Raw genomic sequence first — 22,747 nt, forward strand, 5'->3', positions numbered from 1 at the left:
TATGTGACATCGCAATAAAGGCAGGCAATGAGTACACCACCATCTTTTCCTCAAAAAACATTGGTTAAAGTGGTCAGAAATTGCCTCAGATCGCACCACAGAGCATCTAGAATCCAAAAAAAATTTCGGGGCCCTTAAGCGGGCCCCGAACCCCACGCCGTAATTTTTGTGACCCACTTTTTTGGGGGACCAAAATTTTTTTGGCCCCCTCCAAAATTGTGTTCTGGATCCGCCCTTGGCCTGTTACTATCTAGACTTGACTCAAGTCGGATATGCTAAAGTCGAAATAAACGAAAACCCAAAAATAAAAGCTTTCACAAAAACCACTTAATAAGTTTACAACTTTCCAGAAGTGTGACAAGTTTACACTCAAAATCGCGTTTCAGCATGTTTTTTTTTTATATAGAGAGGTTGCCTTAGCAAGGCTAGCCCTTTAAGCATTCTCAGATTTTGATGGTAAGTTATGATAAGAAAAACATTTACTTCCAACGGTGATATTTCAGCAAAGCTGGGACTGATTTCACGCAACTATATACAGTGGTGTAACATCCACTTGCGCCAAAATTTATTGCGTTAAAGTTGCACAACGTTTCACTCCATGCAACATTTCAGTTATGACACATTTCGGTAAAGTTTTATAGGGCCTAAGTCTGCGACCTAAGCAGCAAATTATGGCGTATCTTATGCAATCGTTTAGGGTGGCGTACGTTGTGATGTAGCAACTGAAAATTTGACTGGCTAATCCTGATTGTCGAGTCTGTCATTGATCAACTTATCAAGGTTGATACAAGACATTCACAACTTTGTGCTTGAAGTACATGAATTGCCCTTTTACCTGTGACAGGATGTTTTAGAGTTGCCGCATGATTCCGAAGAAAGTCCGACAAAATACTATTGTCAATATGGCGTGCGGAGGTGATTAACAACTGTTTTGTGTCCCAACAGGAATTATATACAGACAGCCCCCATAAATGCTGTGATTATCCGTGTTTAAATTATTTAAAACACTAAGTTTTGTGAAACTGTTAGTTTATTACGCAGCTGCGCAACAAATTATTTGTTGCTAAATCCCACACATGGCGTAAGTTATGTAATGTTTCGTTAAATTGGCTGCAGGTTCTGTGCAAATATAAAGATCTTAGCTTTTTATGTTTGTAGGTCAAATGTTGAATAGACTGAGCCATTGCTCCGCCCTTGATTCTTTGACCAATCACAGCTGTGATAAGCGTTCGACATGCACGCACCAAAGTCCCACATGCATGTACATGTATTGTACGCACGACGGGCACAGTTATAGAACATGCAGTGTGGCATTTTAGAAGCGCATGCATGTGTTGTTGCTGTACGTTGTCTTGTGTTCAAATTGCCAGTGTTTACATTTGTAATCTTATGTAGTCACACCTGAAGCCACTTGAAATTTTCTTCATTTTTCTTTCTAGACTATCAGCCACCAGTCTTCACAGAGAACTGCCCCGTTTACGTCAATCAAACTGCGCCAGCCAACATGAGACCAGCTTATGTCAATTTCCAAACGCCACAGGCCACGGATAACTCTGGCGATGTCACCGTGACAAGGTCTGTATTAAAAAAGTATGATGGCAAAGCTTACCGAGACGATGGGTACTTTTACCATTTTATTTCCAGTGCAAACAGCCAAGAAAAGTTACCTCTCGGTTACCTTTCTCAAGTCCAGTGGTTACTTTTACCAACCAACTTTGACAAAATAGAGATTGATTGCGAGGACACATGTTTATTGCCCAGATTGGTTCCTTTAGCCAAGGTCTTGGTAAAAAAATGTACATGTAAAAAGTCTAAGTGCAGACACTGGTAAGATTTTGCGCATTCAGTCTCGACTAAATCTTAAAAAAAAAAAAATTACTCCAATACAAACATGGCTTTAGTGAAGTTTGAAGTAATTAAATGCAAGATCCTATATGCTGTATTTGACATTGAGAAAATCTGCCTCTTTTTTTATATGCAGTCAAGACCCAAGCCTTGGTTCAGGTTCGTCATTCACTGAGGGTACAACTCGTCTGATATACATTGCTACAGATGCTGCCATGAACAGCAGACGCTGTGATGTGTACGTCACTGTACAAGGTAAGACGCTCATTGTGAACGCGAAGGTACATTTTTGATGTCGCAAGTTTTAACACTGCAAGTTGGCAAAAGTTGAACACATATCAACTCTGTGCACTTGGTCCAAACATATAATTCAGTACACGGGGAATGCATTGTTCATTTTGCTTGTGACAGGTTTCAATGAATTTAAAAGAATACAGGCTGGTTCATGCTCGGCGGAAAAGTGAATGCAAAGGCGAATTTTTGACTTCACAACAGCTAGGTTTCCACACTGCAAGTTCACAAAAGTTGAACACATATCCACTCTGGCAAAATTCGCAGTGAATGTTTCTGGATTTAAAATTCACTTCTCATTCGCTATCGCGTATATATGTGAACCATCCTTACTAAATATGAGAACAATTGTACGATGTACGAGATTGCGCCCCATTGGAAAATCACGCTGAGCGTCGTTACAAATACAAGCAATTGAAACAGTTTTTTTTTTTTTAAAGGACTAGGAACCAGAACATACACAGAAGAGAAAGCAATGAAGTTTTGTAAATTAACTTGTGGAATATGTCAGGCAGTTTTCTAAAAAATAAATCAGCACAGTGAGTGAATTTTAATACCGAAATGGTTTAGATTTGATCAGTGCATGTACTTAAATGGCTGTTTTCAATAGGTTTCCACGTGAGTTGATGTATTGATTTACAGTATGTCAATTCCTCCCGGAATTCCACCCGTATCCCTTTATATTTCCTTTCCTTCTTTAACCCTTGCCCTTCACAGTTCTGCGCTGTCGCCCTCTACAAGCCCCTGCCAGTGGTTCCTTGGTCCAGTGCCCCAGTAACATCTACGGAGCCAGTTGCAGCTTTGCCTGCAATGCAGGCTATGACCTGGACGGTCCTAGTACTAGGACCTGTCAGAGGGTGAACAGTGTACAGATGCAAGTGGAGTGGTCTGGGACAAGCCCAAGATGTCTACGTAAGCAGCTCATTATACCTCATCATTATATAATGCTCTCCTGTGCACAAACTGAAGAGGGAAATTTATGCGTGAAGCATTCTGATGTACTTATCGTGCATCCGAAAGTGTGTGGTCATAATAGGAGAGATTGTGGTTAACATATGATCATCTGATCTTGAGAGGAACAAGGCATGTTTATAACATTGTCTATTATGTTGTGGTATATGTTGGAATGAAATAAACGAATTGCAGTTTTAATGTTCGCATCGATTTCATTTCATTGTTTTTTTCAGCGGTCACTTGCACAGCCCTGGCTGACCGGCACCCTGCTATACGCTCGGGTTGCTTTCAGTACCCACCAGCCACTGAAGTGCTGGGCACCACTTGCAGCTGGTACTGTCCTCATGGCTACGGTGGAGTTGGTTCCCAGCAGTCTGTGTGTCTAGCAAATGGCACATGGGATGTAGTCGACTTCTCCTGTGAAGGTATGTGAAGTGGTAATGTCACAGGTTGGCTACAGTAAGACAGAATTACCATTGTGACCCTCTGTCTGCTATGCATGTAGACGGCACGGACTAAACACATGCTATGCGTCAATTTGAATTGCATAGTAAATTGTCAATTTTCGCCCTCTTTCAGAGTTATTTAATCGTGTGTGATTTGATTGGAAGAGTATAGATTGATGTATGTGCCATTTGTCTGCAATTCAAAGCAGGATTAGCCACCGATATGAGGTTTTTTTCAGAGGCCGCCCTTTTGGATTACTGTTTTATTGGTAACAGTTCCAATAATTTAGCATATGCGTACGTGTACACGATACATCATCATCATGTCGGTTTTAAGGCCGTTGTCCAGTCTGTTCTGGGTTGGCCTGCTTTCTCCCTATGGCTCTCCTTCACTTGGCCCTGTCCGTCGCGTCCCTCGCATTGACTCCAAGCAGTCGCATGTCATCTGACACGGAGCTCTGCCAAGTCTTGCGCGGTCGGCCGACGGGTGTGGGCCCACCCACAATTACGTTGGTACACCTCTTGACCCAGTTGACATCCTCCTTTCTCTCCACATGACCAAACCACCTCAGCCTGTGCCTCCTCAATACGATGCCGATCCCCTCCACTCCCACTCTCCTCCTCAGCTCCTCACTTGACAGCCTGTCAGCCAGAGACACCCCACACATCCACCTGATCATTCTCATCTCTGCTCGTTCCATCTGCTGGATGTGCCCCACCCTTGTGGGCCATGTCTCGCAGCCGTACACCATACTGCTTCGGACACAGGCGGTGTAAACCTGGCCCTTCATCTTCAGGGGCGGCGCCTTGGATGTCAAAAATGGGAAGCGCAATAATGGTTCAGATGTGAAACCTCTTTACTGTCAGTACAAATTCAAGTGCTCAAAAGCTTATTTAAAATGACCCAAGGGGCGCATTGCATGATGCTGTTTAATGATTCGTTTGCAGAAAAAAACTGTTTTCAACTTTGCGTACATGGATAATTTTATTGTTGCATCAATATTTAAAGCAAATTCAGCCTCTGAAGTTAGCATACAAGTTGCTGTGATAACTACTTACAAGTTTTTTTCCAATGGAAGACGGTGGTGTGAGCAAAAGACATGTTATAAGGGCTGTGATATTGGCCCAAGGTAATGAATATTGTATCTTTCATATCATATCTGTTACTTTTTCCACACAGAGCGTAGTTGTCCAGCTTTAGTGCCCTCTGCTGCTATGGAGAATTGGAGATATCTCCAGCTATTTGCCTGACTTCCCCAACCTTCAATGACAACTGTCTGTGATATATCTGTTTCTATTTTTCCTCACAGAGCGTAGTTGTCCAGCTCTAGTGGCCTCTGCTGGTATGGAGATATCTCCAGCTATTTGCCTGACTCCCCCAACCTTCAATGACAACTGTCTGTGATATATCTGTTTCTATTTTTCCTCACAGAGCGTAGTTGTCCAGCTCTAGTGCCCTCTGCTGGTATGGAGATATCTCCAGCTATTTGTCTGAACTCCCCAACCTTCAATAACAATTGTCTGTGATAAATCTGTTTCTATTTCCACACAGAGCGTAGTTGTCCAGCTCTAGTGCCCTCTGCTGGTATGGAGATATCTCCAGCTATTTGCCTGACTCCCCCAACCTTCAATGACAACTGTCTGTGATATATCTGTTTCTATTTTTCCATACAGAGCGTAGTTGTCCAGCTCTAGTGCCCTCTGCTGGTATGGAGATATCTCCAGCTATTTGCCTGACTTCCCCAACCTTCAATGACGACTGCTTCCTGCGATGCTCACAGTCAGGCTACAGGGTGGATCCTCCGTCATATTACTTCATCCGTTGCCTGGGTAACGGGGATTGGTCACGTGACAGCACTGCATTCACTTGTGTTGGTAAGATTCTGATAAAGGGTTAACCCTAAACTCCCTAGGGGGTGTGCAAAATCGTATTAAAATTTGGAGGATTCAGGACTGTTAGGGTTAAATTTATTACTTTAAATCTCTTATTACAGTAGAGCATTGCTATAACTAAACACTGGTGTACTAATCATTCCACAATAGCAAACACCACCCTTTAGCTCCCAAACTGTATGTACAATTATATCGAACGTTTCTGAATTCTCCAGAAAACACAGTCATATTTGTCCATTTGTCTCACTGAGAACACCTCTCAAATGCATTGGTACAAAATGGAAATCGCATCGGCAGTTCTGGTAAACTGGTTCCCGTCGCACTGCAACAAAGGCAATAATACGAACATTAATCGAAGGATAGGAACCAGTCTGCAACACTTGATGGCAACGAATTCGCTGTAAAATGAAGACTTCAGTGAGTGGGCTGTTCGCACACATTGAAACCGCAGTGGTGCCAACCCTGTTGGTTGTTTTCGTTACATGACTATACGTTTACATGGCTTGAGTCTTCCTTCATTTTCAGTCAGTTAGCAAAGGTTCAATTGAATAGCGCGTGACTTGACTTTAGACTTGAGGACTTTTGATAGATCAGGGGATGAGGACTTAATTACCAGTTAATAGGAAATCTTTTATTGTATTTCATTTCAGATTACGAGGTTCCCCAGTTCACTTCATGCCCGTTGGATTTCATCGCATACACTCTGCAAGGTGCGTCTGATGCCAGTGTGACATGGACCGTGACAGCAACAGACAACTCAGGAGAAACACCCTCCATAGCCTGCAACGTCCAACAACCAGCGACGCTGCCAGTAGGGGAACACTCACTCAGGTGTAATGCTACCGACAGGGCAGGGAACCAGGCACACTGTGACTTTGAAGTCCAAGTTAAAGGTGTGACATCACATTTTTTGAAACACAAATTTCAAGGACTGTGTTATTAGTTCTCCTGTACATGGTTTGGTCTGGTGGGGTATGGAAGGCTTGGGGCATTAATCCTGAAATTGATTTATTTATTTGTCAACCAGTTGCAATAAGTTGTGGCTCAAGTATCACTCCTAAAATAAGTATCTTGTTTATCTACATCTTCTATTCATTTCAGTTCGCCAATGTCGACAGCTCAACCCGCCGTTTTATGGCGACTTTGTCGCGGCGTGTGATAACAGCCACGGATCTACTTGCCAAGTCCGCTGCCAGAATGGCTACACGCTACAGGGCTCTGACACTGCTACCTGCTCCAGGAATGCCAGCACTGGGCTGATGTACTGGGCCTGGAATGGTCCACGACCATCCTGCCGAAGTGAGTGTAGCATAAACAATATTGTATCGGGCATTTATCAACAGTCTGTCTGTTTGTCCAACATCAGTCCAAAATAAGAGTGGTGCATGCTCACATCATGTCTGGGGTTAGGTTGTGTCATAAATTAATGTGCACTGTGCCGTTCAGTCAAGATCAAACTAGTCTTTGAAATAATGCAAGTCGGTCAACAACACTGGCAAAATTCCAATAGCTTTTTTCAACGTGCTGCGGGAGCTTGCCCCAAAACACTGTAAATCATGATTGTGACACTCCGGACTGCAAGAAATTATGAAATAAATCAACACATCCCCTCTCTTTGTTTAAAGTACCTGTAAGGCCAAAAAAAAAAAGTCTCCGGTTTCTGGTATGGAGCTTGCCCCAAAAGTGGTGCGGCGACGCGGCTTTTTTTTTTTTGTACCTGTTTTTTTTTTTTTTTTGGCTTCAAATGTCGGCGGATGACTGCAAATGGTGCCCGACTAAACTTAGTGCAAATATATGGGAGTCCAGAGAGGCCACATAAATCTTATTCTCGATCATAACCCCTTCTAAAAACACGTTAAAATTGTGCAGCAGCAGAATTCCAGTCAAACCAGTGAGTTTGGCGGTTTTGAAACATCATCTTGTATTGAAAAAAAAAATTTTTCATTTTGCCGACGCGCATGGCTACGGCGACGCGCACGCATACCAGAAACCGGAGACTTTTTTTTTTTGGCCTAACGATAACGAGAGCTGCCTTTTTATCTCTCCTAGTTGCCAGCTGTCCACCCTTGCCTGATCAACTGATTCCCCTGGGTGGGGGTGTCTATCCGTCATTCTGTCGTGGTCCAATCCATCCATATTACGGCACCGTCTGTCTATTCTACTGCGGCAATGGATTTGATTTGGTGGGCCCTGCAGAGCATCAGAGACTGACATGCCTCTCTAACGGAACGTGGGACCAGAACCTGTACACACTCAACGTGCACTGTCGAGGTAAGTCCAGAAAAGGAAGAGTAGAACTCGATGCACAAATACCCTGTCAATGGTTACAGGATACAGTTACTGTGAGAGTTTGGAAAGACCAGTAGGAGGGATCATGAACACATTGCTGATGACGACTGCCACTCATGTGAAGACTCCCTGGGATCGTTCACATTCACATTAAAATTAATGATTTATTTGATGTTTTGCACACAAGACTGAATGCAAACTATCAGTAGCCGTTCTTTTTTTGCTAAACAATTCTCTTGGAGGAAATTCTTAATGTGAAGGTTTTCCCCCAACTTTTCGTTGTAGTAAATGGAAGTTATAGACAATATGGGCATGTAAAGTGTCATATATGAATGGTTCCATGTAACCTGTGGCATAAGGCCACTTGGCGCAATGAATTTTGAATTTTGTGATGACACTGCGAACGTTAAAACCTGCAAATTTATCTGCAAATGTCTCAAATTTGCTTGAGATTGAGACTGGTATCAATTGAAAACCAGCTTTAAGACATTTGGGTTTATATAGTAATTTCCATGAGGATAATTCTCATGGATTTCTTATCTTGACAGACATTGTGCCGCCAACCCTCCGTGTCTGCCCAGGCTCTCTATCAGGCTCCATGTCTGGCCAAACGCTGGGCGCTGTGATATCCTTCGATATCCCCATGGCTGCTGACAATTCAGGCGCTGAACTGACCGTGATTAAGACCCCACCGGACATCACCTCACTGTACAATTTCACTCGGGACACCGACGTGTCGTACATCTTCTCTGATGCTGGAGGGAACAGTGTGGCATGCAATTTCAGTGTTCACATTCAAAGTACAGACTCACGTGTCATTTTACATTTCAGTTGCTGAACTATAATTTCAAAGTACCACATGACCATCCAGATTGCCCGTGATCGGTCACCATTGTAGTAGGCAAGTGTTTAGTTATATAGCAACCAACTCATGCATTGTAAACTAGACAGGAGGACTTATTTCACATAAAAGTAACCTTGTGTTCATGAGCAAATGGCATGATGGTCACTACCTGTGTAGTGTACGGTTGTCATAACCATGCCGACCAAGCACTGGGTGTTGGCTCTGCATTTTTGTCACAGTTTTTGCCATTCATCACAGCTTGAAAGCTTGCTGCGGGGTGTGCTATATGATCTTTGTCTACTACAATGGCGATGCAGAACTTGGATGCAGGCCGCGTCATGAGAGAGCTCTATTAATGCATCATCAGTAGCAAAAATAACACACCATGTCATGGAGCATCTTAGCACAAAAATATTGACGGTTCAGCAAATTTTCAGGGAAGGCATCAATAAAACAGTGATCTGCGCATACTGAATTGAAAGTGTAATGTAATGAAGTAACACAGGGAGCAGGTCAGTTGGAAGCATTCTACTAGCTTTCAATTCAGTTTTCTTGGGGGGGAGGGGGGAGGAGGGAGGGGGGAGGGGGGAGGGGGGAGGGGGGAGGGGGCTTAAACGTGATTAAGAGTTGCACCAATATTGATACATTCAGCTCAGGGATGAAGTCGAGTCCAGTCACAAGTCCAGTCACAAGTCCAGTCACAAGTAACAGTGGATGAACAATAACAAAGGAATGCCTTTGTCAAAGCTCAGTTGAGCAGCTGTTGATTTGAATTGGGACTGGAGGACTTGTGATGGACTTGCAGGGACTTGTGGGGGCTTGTGATGGACTCGACTGCATCCCTAATTCAGCTGCATGTAATTTGAAGCCTGTAATTTGAAGACTTTTTTGTCTTCAGTCATTGTTACCAGAAAGTTTCGACTGACTTGTTGAATTAAAGTGATTGGAAATGACCCCACTTCTGTAGAGACGGCAAATTTCTAATGATGGTGGTTTTTTGTTTTCTTCCCCTCATTTTATAGACAACCTGTCCCCGGTCCTTGTGTCTTGTCCAGACAGTTGGAATGTGACAACCACTGAAATTAACACTGCAATCTTTTGGCCACAGGTAAGATTTGTATCAAAGATATAACATGTGGGGTCTGAAAAAGAGTTGGCTTCTGTATGGAGTTCCGAAGTGTGACGTCATTTAGAACCAGAAAGTGTAGTGCAAACGAATGGAGTACACGCGCGTGTTAGTTCACGGGCTAAATCACGCGGTAATGCCTTTCACACACATTTTGCGCGCGTGCCGTTATCAGTTCGGTACTCCATTGGATGAGTGCACACTTCAAACTTGTTCTTTTTATTGTGGGGTTTTAGTTAAATTTCAATTTTTAAAAGTTGAACAAAGAAATTGAATGGAGCAGAGTTGAAACCTGTGACCTATAGATTGCCGTTCTGTTGCTCTACCAACTGGGCTATCCAGCCCTATGTTGGCGGTTCCCCAGCTTGTCAATGGCTTCTGGCTTGTGGCCTTGAACAAAGACATCAATTGAGAAACTGGGAAACTGCCAACAATGGACTGGATAGCTCAGTTGGTAGAGCACTGGTACGGTAATCCAAAGGCCCCAGGTTCAAACCCCACTCCAGTCAATTTCTTGTTCAAATTTTAAAACGTTATTGTTATACACTTTGTAAAGTTCCCTTGTAGTTGTTTTGATTGTTAATAATTTCAATTAATTTAAAATCAAAATTAAAAGTTGCATCCTTATGTTTTTTGGTATATTCGCAGCCGGTGTTCCTTGAGTTGACCGGCGATACGTTGGACACTAGTTGCAGTCCTCAGAATGGCTCGTCCTTTGGATGGGGCACTCACAACATCCAATGCAGTGCAACTAATCTGGACAACAGCAAGACCACTTTGTGCAAATTTACTGTCACCATCACACGTGAGTTCAACTTTGTTCTTGATGTTATACTCTGATGAATAATCTGATCCGAAAGGAGAGATTTGGAAGGGGGATGCATTAGTCATGTTAGTAGTGACCGTGTTTTACGGAAAAAGTGTGTGAAATCTTAGCTCTGCTTTTGTTTATGTACATGCATACCGTAAGTGCAACAATATTCTCTGAACCATTTTTCACATCAGCTTTTTTTATAAAGTCTTAAGTCGTTTGCGAGTGCAATCTGGTCTAACCAAAACATAATATCTTGTTAATGGACTATTGCTTTATTTAGTATTTCATAGACATATTTCCTATTGTTTATTCTCTTTATAAAGTAGTAAAAACAGAAATTTGGCAAAGTGCCATGGTGCAACTTCAGCTTCTATTTTTTGAGTTCTTAAAGCTACAGTCCTTCATTTGTAATTTGTGCATTTTGTTCGTTTGAAGCAACAAAAGAGTTCAAAATCTAATGAAGGATACTGAGCAACTAACCTGATGAAGTTTCAGCTAAGCTTCAGCTGTACATTCCGAGAAAAACAGCATTCTAAGATCTCAATCTCAAATCAAAAGTTACTGAATCATGTTTTGAATTGTTTTGAATTGCAGCTATACGCGACGTCGCGCACTGATCCGACGAATTATAACAACCGCGCGCGCGTGTGCGTCGTTCCAATACTTGTGCGCGCTGCGCTGAATAACAAAACGAACTACTAATTTAAATTTTCCTACGGTGCTTCTTAAGAATCACCGTTGGAAATGCCTTCTTTCGTTGATTACTTCAAAATGACAGCTTCCCAGAAAGAATAATTTCACAGGGAGTTTAGTTCCCTTACTATCTTTCAACCAAGTTTGTTTTTCAACAATAATTACGCCAGTTACTTTTCGGATGGCTGCAAATGATGGACTCTAGCTTTAACATGCTTTGATCACTCTCCTAGCAAATCTTTTTTTTTTCTTGCAGCTGTGGCATGTCAAGATCCGCCCGAACCTCGACATGGAGCCAAGGCATGTGACAGTTGGGCCTACGGACGCCACTGTTCTATGTTTTGTAATATAGCCTATGATGTGTCTGCTCAGGATGCTTACCGCACTTTTCTAGTGTGTGGCTCTACAGGAACTTGGCTTCCATCCCGTTTGTTCCCGAGGTGTCGCCGTAAGTGGTTGCTTTGTGCATTCTTGTTGATTGGCTTCCTATAGACCTTATGCATTGCAGGTACCTCAAAGGCTGTCTTTGTTAACAGTGAAAGCTCTAAAGGTTTAATCCATGTCTATTAAGGCAATGCAGAACCATTGCCCTTTAACTCCGCCCTTATTAAAAGATATATTAATTTTCAGCTTTCCCATTCTTGTAATTCTCCAGTTCTTCAGGTTCAGAGAAAATTTCAAATGCAAAAATGTTCCTGTTTTTTTTTATTTGAAAAATTGGCGCTGTTCTTCTCAATTTAGTTTTGCATATCACAAATAAGTGCATCTTAATCGACACAAAAAGTTGTTAGGGGCAGCACAAATTTACACAAGTTTACACAAGTTCACACAAATAACCGGCAGCAAATGATGACTTCATAGAACATAAATTCAGTCCTCCATCTTAAAACAAATCCAGGACAGCTGTAAATCTCTCTCCTCAAATCATTTAATTCTACTTACAAAGATGAGTTAATGACACCTTTAAGTCGGTCGGTCGGAAATCTTTTTAATGTCTTCTTATTGTTATTTTTGTCCATGTTTGAAAACTCCCTTCTTTGACTTTTGAGGAGCGCTATGTTTTACTCTCCTTGTGACAGATGAGGAGTGCGGTAGGAGCGTCTGCATGATCACACTCCTTAATAATGAAAATGACTGTAAATGATAGTTTGGCTGTACAAAAACGCAAAATGCGTGTTGCCTTTATTTTATAAAATTATTTTCTCCCCTATAAACTAATGTGACACTCTACAGAAGAGGTCCCCACACACAAGTATCATTGTAACTGATGAAATGTTTTTTCTTCCTTGTAGTAAGACAGACTGTTAACCACATGGCTGTACTGTCTGAGCTACACTACTTCAGTGGCGACTGTTCTTCCCCTGACACACAAGCCCAGATCAAAGAGCAGTTTATCCAAATTCTCAATGGTTCTAACTATGCTACCATATGCACCCAATATGCTTCTGAGTGCAACGTGGACAATGTTGAAGTGACTTGCGGTATGTCCTATGGCAAACGCAAGCGCCGTGACGTCAGCATCTGGCCAGAATCATCGCTGGACTTTGGAATCGAGTTTGACCAGCTGAAGTCCATCTCTCCAGAGCTTGGTGCAGAGGAATTCACTGAGCATGCTCAGAAATGGCTTGCCGACATGCGCGCAAAAAGGAAGCTGCCACCGAATGGCCGAGGTGACCGACGGCGCCGGTTGCCTACCCCGAGACGAAAACCAATCACAGACCATGAACGCAGTCGACGGTCTACAATGTCGCACACCTTCACCGTATCATTCAGCATGAATTACCAACTGCCCGAAGATCCAACCATGTCGGATTACGAATTTGAAGATGAGTGTTGGAACGGCTACGACGCACTGTATCAGATAGTGAAGAGCGTGCAAGACATGGCTGACAGTGGTGACTTGGGGCTTTCAGTGCCTGGCATGGAGATTGGTACCCAACCTCAGCTTGATTATACTGAACCTGGTCCAGACTGTCCCCATGGGTACCTGCCTAGTCTTAGCATGGCCTGTGGTATGTCAGTCTTAATTTAATGCCTCAGCTTTATTATGCCCTCACATCCCATACCTTGATAAAGTTTGCCTGAAGGCAAACATTGGAAGCCATTTCTGAAATGGCGCCACACTCATGCACAGGTGTTTTGTGCACGCTCAGTGCTCCATCGACCATAGGTTTTCAAATTACATGTGCACCTGAAATGAAGAACAATGTGTGACATGCGCATGCATGTGGCGTCAACTCAATAATGGCAATGACCAGATTAGTCTATATGCAGTGTGTTATATGCGCATTCACGTTGCAGTCAAAGCTTAGCTGCGTGTAATGTTATACAACGTTGCAAAGATGAACAGGTTTAACGTGAAACAAGTTTTTGGAGTTGGTTTAGCAATGTCAGCAAAAAAATGATGTTCATTACGAAAATTGAATTATTGATGACCTGATCAATGACATGCCGTCACGATTTAAAAAAATATCAAATACAGCTGTGGAACATATAGAGAGCAATAACTGTCTGAAATAGTTGGTGTTCTATTATTATATAGTTCAAGGTGATCTAAGCTCCAATTCATTCATTGCTATCAAGCAGGAAATATAGCTTAGCCAAGTTTTTATGTCCTGAGAAAAACTAATGGGTTAGGCCAAAAAAAAAAAGTCTCCGGTTTCTGGTATGCGCGCACGTCGCCATAGCCATGCGCGTCGGCAAAAGGAAAAAGTTTTTTTTTCAATAAAAGATGATGTCTCAAAACCGCCAAACTCACTGGTTTGACTGGAATTCTGCTGCTGCACAATTTTAACGTGTTTTTAGATGGGGTTATGATCGAGAATAAGCTTTATGTGGCCTCTCTAGACTCCCATATATTTGCACTAAGTTTAGTCGGGCACCATTTGCAGTCATCAGCCGACATTTGAAGCCAAAAAAAAAAAAATCCAGGTAAAAAAAAAAAAAAAGCCGCGTCGCCGCACTACTTTTGAGGCAAGCTCCATACCAGAAACCGGAGACTTTTTTTGGGGGGCCTTAAAGAGAATCTTTCATTTTTTTACCCCCACTTATCTTCTGTCCTTGCAGTGAGTTGCCCAGTGGGTCAGTTCTTTGACAATGCCACCCTGAGCTGTGTGGATTGTCCTATCGGTCAGTATCAAGATGAAGATGAGGAGCCACATTACACCTGCAAGATGTGTCCCACAGGAACCTCCACCATCCAAGCTGGCTCCACCAATCTTACTGACTGCCTACGTGAGTACAATCAAGTCCAGTTAGTTCTGCCATGAATGAGTATACACCAGACACTTGAAAAGACTCAATTCTATTTGTCATAGACGTTTGTGCAGGGTGGGACCACAGATTCATTAGGTTTGCCTTGTTTTGTTTCAGTAGTTTTTGTGTCTTATTCCTCCCTCTTGATTGAAGAAAATTATCAATAACCGTTATGAGTTGAAGGAGTGTGTAGCTCTTAATTTGGTTACAATCTGAAAAAAAAATATGGTTTTGTTTTCTCAACTTCTCCTATAAGAGCAGTGTGTACTAAGTATCTGTTATTTCAAGGTATTTATTGGTCAATGGAAATGTTCTATTGACTCCATTCACAAATGCCATCTTAACGGTTAGAAAGGGAGAGATTGGTAGACCACTGGAACAGACATGTGAACGCATTACTGACGATGCCTGACCCTCATGCTAAGACACTGTGGGAGTATCCGCATTCAGTTACATGAATGCAGTGTGTCTCCCCCTAAGATGATTTTACGTCATCTCAGTAAAACAATTCCGTCAAAAGTTACATATGCATTGTAATGGATAATGCTTCATTGTGGTTTCTTCCTCCTGATTCAGGCTTCTGTCCAAGCGGTCAGTATTCCAACACCGGACTAGAGCCGTGCTTCCAATGTGAGGAAGGATCCTATCAGTCCGAGGCTGGGTCAGTCTCCTGTCAGCAATGTCCAGTTGGTCAGTCTACGGCCAGAATTGGATCCACAAGCTTGCTGGACTGTGCAGGTATGGGTTGCATGATGTATGCAAAGTCATTCATTGGATCATAAGATGTGAGCACTAAGGGGAACGTTGAGGTTTACAAGAAGGTGACCTTCATGATTATTAACTATAAAGCGTGCAAGTTGACTTCATATAAACCTGCCAGATTTTACAGAATACAGCAAATCTAGGGGGGGGGGGGGCGCTTGTCCCCCTCTGGGATAAAACAAAAAGAGAGAGAGAGAAAAAGGAAAAAAAGAAAAAAAGAGGCGAAGTCATATTGCTGTTAATTTAATGGGTTGGAGGAGAGGGTGGGGCAAATGTCCCTGCCCACCCACGAAAAACAATAAATCGAAAATATGCTGGAAAAATACAGGGATTTCGAGGGGGAAAAAGTGTGCTTTGCCCCCCTCTGGAAAAAAATCATGGCGACGCCCAAGTCCATAACACTCTTTTGTCTCTCAAAATCAGACAAAAGACTGATCGATGAAACCACCTACTTTGCTTGATATCTATGAAGTGCCAGCAAACCAGATGGAATAACTTCACGGGGTGTTTAATACCAGTATGATCTTTAATCAAATTTATTTTGTTTGATAATGATTCGGTTGGTTAATTACTTTTGGGACCGATGCAGATGATCCTGTATGCCTTTAAACAAAAGTCAGTCAAATCTTCCCGCATAAATGACAACTTTGTGAAGTATGTGACGCGTTTACTTTGTTTCCACAGTCATGTGTCCTGCTGGATCGTTTTCCATTTCTGGGATCCAGCCGTGTGTCCTGTGTCCGCTTCATAGTTACCAGCCCCAGCGAGGTCAAAGTTCATGCCACTCGTGCCCCGCCGGGCATATAACCCAGGTCATCGGGGCCGCAGATTTGACCATGTGTAGCAGTAAGTGCTGTGGGTTATTGTGGATTGTTTTAAGCCCCAACTAGGAGTTGAATTGTGGGGGTTAATTGCAACCAATTTTGGGGGTCGAATATTTCATTTAAAAGAATTATAAAGGAAGCTTTCAAGCTAAATAAATGACAATACAAAAGCTATTATACAATGTCTGAATAAATCTCTGTCATCTGATTAGTGGATCATTGATCATGTGACATTGAATCCATGGCCCCGATAAACTGCCATATAAAAGTTTCATTCCATGGTAAATAGAAGTTCCATTGCATGGTCACACTATTACCAATCAGGTGACGAATGATAAATGTTTCACAATCATGCAATGGTAAGAATTTTTAAATTCAGGGACATATGGAATGTCCCATCCAACGAGGCGAAGCCGAGTGGAATATTATACAAATAATGAATGTTTGTGAGTGCAATGGTAAGAATAATTTCATGAGGTGACAGATGAAATGATTCACCTCGTGGAATGGAACATTTCATCTGTCACCGAATGAAATTATTCTTTCCATTGTACGAACGTGAAAAATTCATTATTTGTTTTATATAACACCTGAATAGATCCTTGTCATCTGATTGGCTGACTTTTAATAGCCAATTTATTCAGGTTAAAAACTGTTTAAAAGTTCGACAAGTTTATCATATTTTATTAATGCAAACTGTTCAACAGTTTGAATCAGATTCAATTTATCTGGATTTAAAACAGCGCCTCTACCAGCAGCAGTGACACTGTGCAATGGCAGTTATATTCACCGTGCAATAGAACTTCCATTGCACTGTGCGTTGCATGCCACGCGCGCGCTGTGCATTGGTACAAATAATTCAATTGCATGTGGTCAATGATCCACCAATCAGATGACGAGGATTTATTCAGGTGCTGTATAAAACATTATATCTCTCCTCGAATGAAATTATTCTTATCATTGCACTCTTAAACATTCATTAGTTGTATATTATTGGTTGTGCAAAGCCTACTTTGTCTTCATTGCATCATGAGAAAAGATGTCATTCGTCATGATACTACAAACGGTTTGAAAACCTTTTGTAAAAAAAAAATGAGTTTTCAAAATTGAATGAATCCAGTGTAGTAATTCAGACAGAGAGTATTTTGTATATTTTTATTTAAAAATCGCATACAGAAAAAAATGCATATAAATACAAATCCAGAATGCAGAGAGTATCAAACTCCAGAGATCAGCTAGTCTTCAACTATTTTCCACCTTGTCTCATCCTCAGTACAAACCTTCTGCACTGCTACGTCATGTCTGAACGGTGGAACCTGCGTGGAGCAACTGGAGTCCTTCCGCTGTGAATGCCCAGCGGGTCTGACCGCCTCACACTGTGAGACTGATGTGATTGACTGCCAGCAAGATTCTTGCTTCAATGGAGCTACCTGTGTGGATGAACTCAATGGGTTCAGCTGCACCTGTGCTGATGGATATCAAGGTAATGGGATGAGGGGCGGTTCTTAGGGGGGAAAAGGGGCGGGACACGTCTTATGTTTGTACTCTGTCACACTGTGAGACTGATGTGATTGACTGCCAGCAAGATTCTTGCTTCAATGGAGCTACCTGTGTGGATGAACTCAATGGGTTCAACTGCACCTGTGCTGCTGGATATCAAGGTAATGGGATGAGGGGCGGTTCTTAGGGGGAAAAAAGGGGGCGGGACACGTCTTATGTTTGTACTCTGTCACACTGTGAGACTGATGTGATTGACTGCCAGCAAGATTCTTGCTTCAATGGAGCTACCTGTGTGGATGAACTCAATGGGTTCAACTGCACCTGTGCTGCTGGATATCAAGGTAATGGGATGAGGGGCGGTTCTTAGGGGGAAAAAGGGGGCGGGACACGTCTTATGTTTGTACTCTGTCACACTGTGAGACTGATGTGATTGACTGCCAGCAAGATTCTTTCTTCAATGGAGCTACCTGTGTGGATGAACTCAATGGGTTCAACTGCACCTGTGCTGCTGGATATCAATGTAATGGGATGAGGGGCGGTTCTTAAGGAGAAAAGGGGGGCGGGACACGTCTTATGTTTGTACTCGGTCACACTGTGAGACTGATGTGATTGACTGCCAGCAAGATTCTTGCTTCAATGGAGCTACCTGTGTGGATGAACTCAATGGGTTCAACTGCACCTGTGCTGCTGGATATCAAGGTAATGGGATGAGGGGCGGTTCTTAGGGGAAAAGGGGGCGGGACACGTCTTATGTTTGTACTCTGTCACACTGTGAGACTGATGTGATTGACTGCCAACAAGATTCTTGCTTCAATGGAGCTACCTGTGTGGATGAACTCAATGGGTTCAGCTGCATCTGTGCTGCTGGATATCAAGGTAATGGGATGAGGGGCGGTTCTTAGGGAAAAAAGGGGGCGGGACACGTCTTACATTGTGACATTCCACTATGATGTTAAATACAAACATTTCTCCGTTTTCTTTTTGTTGTTGCAGGTGATGATTGCTCTATCCTGATAGATTTCTGCATAAATGATCCTTGTAAGAATGGTGGTACATGTAGCAGTCAGACGAGTGGATTCACATGCGCATGTGATGTTGGTTTCACTGGTGTAACCTGTGAGGGAGACATCAATGAATGTCTGATGTATCCCTGCCAACATGATGGAACATGTGTTAATGTAGACGGAGACTATCTATGCCAGTGTGTTGCCGGCTTCATAGGAGATAACTGTGAGACTAATGTAGATGAGTGTAAATCCAACCCATGTCAACGTAATGGTACATGTGTAGATGCTGATAACGGATATCACTGTCAGTGCATCACAGGTTACTCCGGTAATCATTGTGAGATTGACATAGACATGTGTGCCAACAACCCTTGCAGCAACGGTGCAACCTGCCAGGATTTAGATAATCGATATCAGTGTGCATGTCCCCACGGCTATGGTGGCTGCCACTGTGAACTGGTCTTGACTCCATGTGATTACCATCCATGTGATAATGACGGTACCTGCACTGAGACATCGACAGAGGAGACTGGATACCAGTGTGAATGCGTGCCAGGATTTACCGGACCGGAGTGTGAGATCAATGTGAATGAGTGTGCTAGTGGACCATGCTCTAACGGTGGCACCTGCATCGATGGTGTCAACAGATATGACTGTGTCTGCACTGATGGCTTTGAAGGTTAGTATTCTTGTCATCATTGTGTCTTTATTCTCTGAATCATTTCTTCTTTACAGTACCGATAGTCTGTGATGAGCAAAGTTCAAAATAGAGTTTTGAACTCGGATTCCATTTCATTCAGATTCCATTTCATTCTGATTTCAGTCCGATAGCTAGTGTAGTTGTTACAATAGTACAATCTGTGTGAATGTAAGCTTTGAGACCACGTTACACATAGCGCACCTCAACTGCTTTAGAAAAGGTGATAAAAAGTGTTGCTTTCAAGTACATGTACTTGAACTGAATCGCAAGTACATCACAAGTGTGGTCACATGCCACTCACAAGTCTATTCACAGATCCAGTCACAAGAAGCAGGGGACAAATAATAACAAATGATTATCTTTGTCACAGTTCATTTGAGTAGATTGTCAGCTGGCTTTGGACTGACGACTTGTGATGGACATGTGATTGACTAATATGATTGACTTATGATTGACTAGTGATATGACTTGCGATTGACTTGTGATGGACTTGTGATGGACTTGTGATGGACTTGTGATTGACTTGTGATTGACTTGTGATGTACTTGTGATGGACTTGTGATGGACTTGCGATTGACTTGTGATGGACTTGTGATTGACTTGTGATGGACTTGTGATGGACTTGTGATGGACTTGTGATGGATTTGTGATGGACTTGTGACGGACTTGTGATGGACTTGTGATGGACTTGTGATAGACTTGTGATGGACTTGTGATGGACTTGTGATGGACTTGTGACGGACTTGTGATGGACTTGTGATGGACTTGTGATGGACTTGTGATGGACTTGTGATGGACTTGTGACGGACTTGTGATGGACTTGTGATGGACTTGTGATGGACTTGGAATGGACTTTTGTTTGACTTGTGACCGTCCATAACAAATTCCTCAACCACAACACTAGTTATAAATCCTGTCAACAGGTTTTAAAAAAAAACGAATTATGTTTTACTACAAACGTAGAGAAGACTTTAGGGTTCAGATTAAATCTCAGCATGAGGATGGGACCAAGACGGTGCCAAGAATCATCTCATCAGTGTTCATTGTAAGGTAAACTTGCTGGTGCAACATCCCTGTTACATTGTTGACTCATTTCAGTAATTAAAATCCCCAAAAAACTAACCAGTTTGCCTTGAGCCAACTACCATTCAATATTGAGTGACTGACAATTTTCTCTCCTCCCCCCCCCCCCCCCCCCCCCCCCCCCGGGTTTTCAGGATGTTTCTGTGAGGGACGTCCAGACCTCTGCAACCCCAACCCTTGTCAACACAACGCATCATGTGAGGATGAAGGAGAGGATTATTACTGCACCTGCCCTGCTGGTCTGTCAGGCAGAGATTGTGAGATCCAGGTGGATGCCTGCCATGATGGCGGGACGTGCTTGAATGGTGGATCCTGTGCACTGCCCTCTATGGATCAACTGTGTCTATGTCCTGCTGGATTTGCGGGTAAGGTGCCATGGCCTTGCGATCTGTCCAGATCTGTCACTGGGGACAATTCCAGTTGAAACCAGTTAAACTGATTCAACTAGTTTCAGCTGGTACTAGTTTTACTGGAAACAAGTGGTTGGTTTGAACCAGTTCAAAAACTAGTTAAATCCAGTTTAACTAGCTCAAATCCAGTCACCAGTTTCTTCTTTGACTGGTTTCAACTAGAATTTTTACCTTGGGGTAGGTTAACATCTGCATTTTGTGGGTAGAGTCAAGCCTGTACTGTTACAATGTGTTTCTTGCTGGTTAGAGCTGACTTTGTCGCAAATGAATTTCCACTTTTTCCACAGTTTGACAGAGCTTTTCATATAGATTGTGACTGTTTTGTTTTTGGTTTATTATTTACATTAGTGAAGCAAGGAATTGTAAATATCTCATTAATCGCAAAAAGAAAGTTCCAAGCTTATCTAGAATAGAGTCTCTTGAAGTATTACATATGTGCTTAAACTTGAAGTAATATTTGCTCATAATTTGGTAACCTCTGTTTATATTGGCTTCTTTTCTTACAAATTACAATTAACCCACAGGAGGGCATTGTGAGATTAACATCAATGACTGTGCCAATTCCCCATGTGCCAACGAAGCCCCCTGCGAAGATGGTATCCAGTCGTTCACCTGTCTTTGCTTGGAAGGTTTCACTGGTACTCTGTGCGAGATCGATATTGATGAATGCACCTCCAATCCCTGCCATAATGGAGGGGCATGTGTCGATCAGATCAGCGGTTACTGGTGTGACTGTACTAATGGTTTCAATGGAATTGACTGTGAAAACAACAAGAATGATTGCGTGGCCGGAGCTTGTGGCAAGGGGCAGTGTGTGGATGGGATCAACTCATTCAAATGTGTGTGTAACATCGGTGTCACTGGCCGTAGGTGTGATATTGATATCAATGAATGTCAATCTCATCCATGTGGTAACGGCGGCACGTGTCGCGATCTGGTGAATGGTTTCATCTGTGATTGCGTAGATGGATGGATCGGTGAGCAGTGTGAGATTAATGAAGACGATTGCGCCAATACCCCATGCCTGAACTCTGGTCATTGCATCGACGGCCTACAGTCCTACACCTGTCAATGCTTACCAGGCTTCATGGGTCAGAACTGTGACACCAACATCGACGAATGTCTTAGTAATCCTTGTCTCAACCAAGCAACCTGCATCGATGGAATCAACATGTTCACCTGTGATTGCAAGAAGGGAAAGAAAGGCACACTGTGCCAAATTGACTTGGGCAACTGCCAACCAAATCCTTGCAGGCACGGTGGGTCTTGTACCCCAACTGCTACTGGGTTTGTGTGTCAGTGTCAGGCTGGGTTTGAAGGAGCAGAGTGCCAGACTAATATTGATGACTGCGCCAACCACCAGTGTCTGAATGGAGCAAGCTGTATTGATCAGGTGAGAGTTTCATCCGGTTTAATCATTCCAACTTGCATTACTCACTGAGTTCAATTCACACTCCTTTGTTGTATCTGGCTGCTACACTTCCGCACAATTCAGATGCAAAATTCAAATCAGTGCCATCAAAGCTGACAAAAGAATGTATTGTATTGTACACATTCTCTCTCAAAACCTCTCTCAAAAACTCCACCTGTGCCTCAGTTTTTCTTCCTTGCCTTCATAATTTCAAACACTACAGATGTCTTTCTGTTCATCTCACCTCACACAAGAGCTTTGGTTTCAACTTCAGTAGTAAAATATTTTACAGCACTGACATGTTTTCCATCGATGTTTGTATGCAGGCCAACCGTTATTCCTGTCGCTGTACTCCAGGCTACACAGGACAGTTCTGTCAGACAGTTTTAGACATCTGCTCAGCTGAGCCGTGTCTGAACAACGCAGTCTGTCTGCCGAGTGCAGACAGCACAAGCCACTGCATATGCCAAGCAGGTAAAAACCAGCATACTACAGTTGGTGTAGGTGACTTGCTCCATCAAAATGAGACTTAAGATGGTGTTTTGGGTACTTTATTGATTAAAAGTGCGTTGGAAGAGCGTGTGGAATTTATTGAGTAAC

General features: G+C 42.7%; 1 protein-coding gene across 1 annotated transcript in view; it reads left to right on the forward strand.

Moving 5' to 3' along the window:
* LOC119721596 (sushi, von Willebrand factor type A, EGF and pentraxin domain-containing protein 1-like) overlaps nucleotides 1–22,747 on the forward strand; it is a 54,070-nt gene that overhangs the window by 19,258 nt on the left and 12,065 nt on the right. The window contains exons 16-36 of the mRNA XM_038191676.1: nucleotides 1,440–1,575; nucleotides 1,982–2,100; nucleotides 2,854–3,048; nucleotides 3,324–3,515; nucleotides 5,211–5,411; nucleotides 6,080–6,322; nucleotides 6,531–6,728; nucleotides 7,479–7,700; nucleotides 8,267–8,518; nucleotides 9,585–9,670; nucleotides 10,337–10,493; nucleotides 11,452–11,643; nucleotides 12,488–13,207; nucleotides 14,262–14,429; nucleotides 15,027–15,188; nucleotides 15,897–16,058; nucleotides 17,310–17,519; nucleotides 18,530–19,222; nucleotides 20,461–20,691; nucleotides 21,261–22,129; nucleotides 22,474–22,621. Of these exons, the coding sequence (XP_038047604.1) occupies nucleotides 1,440–1,575; nucleotides 1,982–2,100; nucleotides 2,854–3,048; nucleotides 3,324–3,515; nucleotides 5,211–5,411; nucleotides 6,080–6,322; nucleotides 6,531–6,728; nucleotides 7,479–7,700; nucleotides 8,267–8,518; nucleotides 9,585–9,670; nucleotides 10,337–10,493; nucleotides 11,452–11,643; nucleotides 12,488–13,207; nucleotides 14,262–14,429; nucleotides 15,027–15,188; nucleotides 15,897–16,058; nucleotides 17,310–17,519; nucleotides 18,530–19,222; nucleotides 20,461–20,691; nucleotides 21,261–22,129; nucleotides 22,474–22,621 (5,556 nt within the window). The remainder of the gene's footprint in view (nucleotides 1–1,439; nucleotides 1,576–1,981; nucleotides 2,101–2,853; nucleotides 3,049–3,323; nucleotides 3,516–5,210; nucleotides 5,412–6,079; nucleotides 6,323–6,530; nucleotides 6,729–7,478; nucleotides 7,701–8,266; nucleotides 8,519–9,584; nucleotides 9,671–10,336; nucleotides 10,494–11,451; nucleotides 11,644–12,487; nucleotides 13,208–14,261; nucleotides 14,430–15,026; nucleotides 15,189–15,896; nucleotides 16,059–17,309; nucleotides 17,520–18,529; nucleotides 19,223–20,460; nucleotides 20,692–21,260; nucleotides 22,130–22,473; nucleotides 22,622–22,747) is intronic.

Source organism: Patiria miniata, unplaced genomic scaffold (assembly GCF_015706575.1).
Source record: "Patiria miniata isolate m_02_andy unplaced genomic scaffold, ASM1570657v1 HiC_scaffold_13, whole genome shotgun sequence".
Classification (NCBI taxonomy): Eukaryota; Metazoa; Echinodermata; class Asteroidea; order Valvatida; family Asterinidae; genus Patiria; species Patiria miniata.